Here is a 2,843-nt window from a genome sequence, read left to right as displayed (position 1 = left end):
AAAGGAGAGAGATGCCTTTGTCTTTGAGATAGGGAGAGAGGGGGAGAGGGGGGGAGAAGGGGAGAGAGAGAAAGGGGAAGAGGGGGAGAGAGAGAAAGGGGGAGAGGGGAAGAGAGAGAAAGGGGGAGAGGGGAAGAGAGAGAGAGGGGGAGAGAGAAAGAGAAAGGGGGAGGGGAGAGAGAGACACACATCACTCTTCACTCCTGCCCTCTCCTGCCTCTGAAGTCCTTGAACTTGCCAAGTGCTGGGCTCCCAGACTCCCTTTGCAAAGTCCCTCTCCTTTGCATGCATACAACTTTCTCTCCTTAAGCCTCAGGAAGGTCCAGTGGGAGAACCAGGGCTGTGCCTCTTCCCAAAGTGTGATGCCACGTGTCCCCCACTGACAGCAGTGCTGCTGAGAATCTCAGGGCATGAGGGCCAAAGGCTCTGCCCTCCTAGATGGTGGTGGGAAAGCCAGTGAATCTGATGCCTGTACCATGGCAGAGATGCCTGGATGCCTGGCAGTGTTGGCTTTAAGGACACAACCTCATCTTGACAGTTTACAGCTTCCCAGAGGGGACCACTGGATAAGCAGTAAGTTGGAGAGGGCACTGAATCAAGAGTCACAAGGCCTGAGTTCTAGTCCCAGCTCTTCCACTTCCTGTGTGGCCATGGCAAATCCCATAATCTCTCTGGGCCACCGTTTTCTCATCCATAGAAGTGGGGAGAGACCTGCATTGTCTGTTCATAGGGTGGTGTTGAGAAATGTGAAAGGTCTGAGGAGGATGCCAGCTGATGAGGGCTCTTATGAGACAGGTGTAGTCTTTATCTCCCTGCTCCCTGCCCAGTCCTCCTGCCAGGTATGCTCAGGTGCACACAAATTCCTCTTCTCAAGGGGTAAGACAGTATTCTTCTTAGATACTGAGATGGGTCACCCAGTGGCTAAGGTGAAGGTATTTTACATGGATCCTGACTGAAGGTGGAGATCAGAATAGCCATGACCTTGCAGGGCTCCCATCACCACTTTGAGTCCCTTTGAGCAGTGTGGTCAGGTTGGGCTTTCTGGAACCACTGGCTGTCAGTCTTCCCTGCTTTCCTGGGAGCGGGAGGGTGGCCGCTGCTTTTACTGTGCAAGTCTTCCTTGTGATCCCCATAGTACAGTGGTTCGTTGAGGAAGCCTGGATCCTAACCTTGGGGCCTGCTCAGCTCCAGTTCCTGGTACCCGGGGCCTGCTGAAGACCTGCAGACCCAAGCATGGGCAGCTAGGCTCTGGGTCTGCCCAGGGTGCTATGTTTAATAATTTAGAACCACCTTTGAGATGTTCTAGTCCAATCCTCAGATCTCACCTGTGAGGATACCCAGGTTAAAGGTTTAAGACTGCCCTAAACCACACGGGTGTCTAATGACCAAGTTGGAGCTGGAGCTTGGGATTCCTGGGTCCACCCTGGGTATCTTCACTTCCCAAGCTCTGTTAACCATAAGATGTGTGTAGCACCTTCCTAAATACACGCTTGGAATGTCCAGGTATTATTATCCCTACTTGAGACATGAGAACTGTGGGCTCTGAATGAGTAGCTGCAGAGTGACCTGCCCAGGTCAGTTGCTTGAGTAGCGACATGGCTGTCATGAAAGTTCTCCTCTGTGTTTGTCTCTAGTTTGGTTTTCCAGAGTCAGCAGGCCATGAGAATGGATCCAGGCTATAGAATGCGGATATGGTTTGGATTTGTGTCCCTGCCCAAATCTTACATTGAATTGTAATCCCTAGTGTTGGAGGAGGGGCCTGGTGGGAGGTGATTGGACCATGGGTGGATTTCCCCCTTGCTATTCTCATGATAGTGAGTGAGTTCTCATGAGACCTGGTTGTTTAAAAGTGTACAGCGCTTCCCCCTTCATTCCCTTCTTTCTGCTCCTGCCATGTAAGACGTGCCTCCTTCCCCTTCACCTTCTGCAATGATTGTAAGTTTCCTGAGGCCTCCCCAACTATGCTTCCTGCACAGCCTGCAGAACTATGAGCCACTTAAATCTCTTTTCTTTGTAAATTACTCAGAGTCAGGTAGTTCTTATATAAATGCAAGAATGGACTAATACAAATGCATTGCAGGAGCCTTGCACAAGCTCCTTGGGGCTGGGGCTCAGCCATCATCTACCTCTATCTTCTGTCCATTCTCTTCCAGCCAGTCACCCCCCTATCCAAGCCTAAAGTTGACACCCTGGGTTCCATCGAGGAACTTGCTACCCAGGCTGCCCACTCTTGCTCCTTCCATCCTTGCTCCTGTCCTTGGCACAACAACTGCAGCAAAGACTGGTTCTCACTCACCGGGCGAGGGCGGGTCTCTCGGAGGAAGGACTTGAGGTCTCCCCCCGCCATGAGCTCCAGCAGGATGAACCGGGGCAGGGCTTGCAGGCTCACCCCAATGCAGCGAACGATGTTCTGGTGGTTGAATTTGCTGCAGAGCAGAGAGGGATGTAACCAAAATTAACTGAGCTGAGTCTGGGCAAATCTTAAACTGGGAGGAACAGGATACAAAGTTACATTTTCAGCAGCTACAATGTATAAAGGCATTCTGTAAACATGGGCAGCAGGGGTCCCGGGCTGAGCCTAAACCCAGAATCTTGCTGGTGAGCAGGTGGGAAGAACCACAGCAGGCTCCACAGGAGTTCCATTTGCAGGAGAGTGGCTGGAGCTGTGAGGATGTTGCTCAGGCACTTGGGTGAGGAAGTGTCTCAGGGGGCAGGAGAGTGTCTTTCTCAGATACTGGTGCGTGGACTGGGTGCTAGAATTCATGGTTGATTTCTCCCAGGAAGGCCTCAGGCAGAAGGTGAAGCAAAACAACTGCTTCTAAGAGAGACTGGGTGAGACTTGC

General features: G+C 51.8%; 1 protein-coding gene across 2 annotated transcripts in view; it reads right to left on the bottom strand.

Moving 5' to 3' along the window:
- ALK (ALK receptor tyrosine kinase) overlaps nucleotides 1–2,843 on the bottom strand; it is a 736,910-nt gene that overhangs the window by 25,548 nt on the left and 708,519 nt on the right. For both annotated transcript variants that reach the window (XM_016948281.4, XM_063789190.1), the window contains one exon: nucleotides 2,297–2,426. In XM_016948281.4, the coding sequence (XP_016803770.3) occupies nucleotides 2,297–2,426 (130 nt within the window). The remainder of the gene's footprint in view (nucleotides 1–2,296; nucleotides 2,427–2,843) is intronic.

The sequence above is a fragment of the Pan troglodytes genome, chromosome 12 (assembly GCF_028858775.2).
Source record: "Pan troglodytes isolate AG18354 chromosome 12, NHGRI_mPanTro3-v2.0_pri, whole genome shotgun sequence".
Lineage (NCBI taxonomy): Eukaryota > Metazoa > Chordata > Mammalia > Primates > Hominidae > Pan > Pan troglodytes.
Note: the sequence above shows the minus strand (reverse complement) of the source record. Positions and strands in the feature narration are given on the sequence as shown.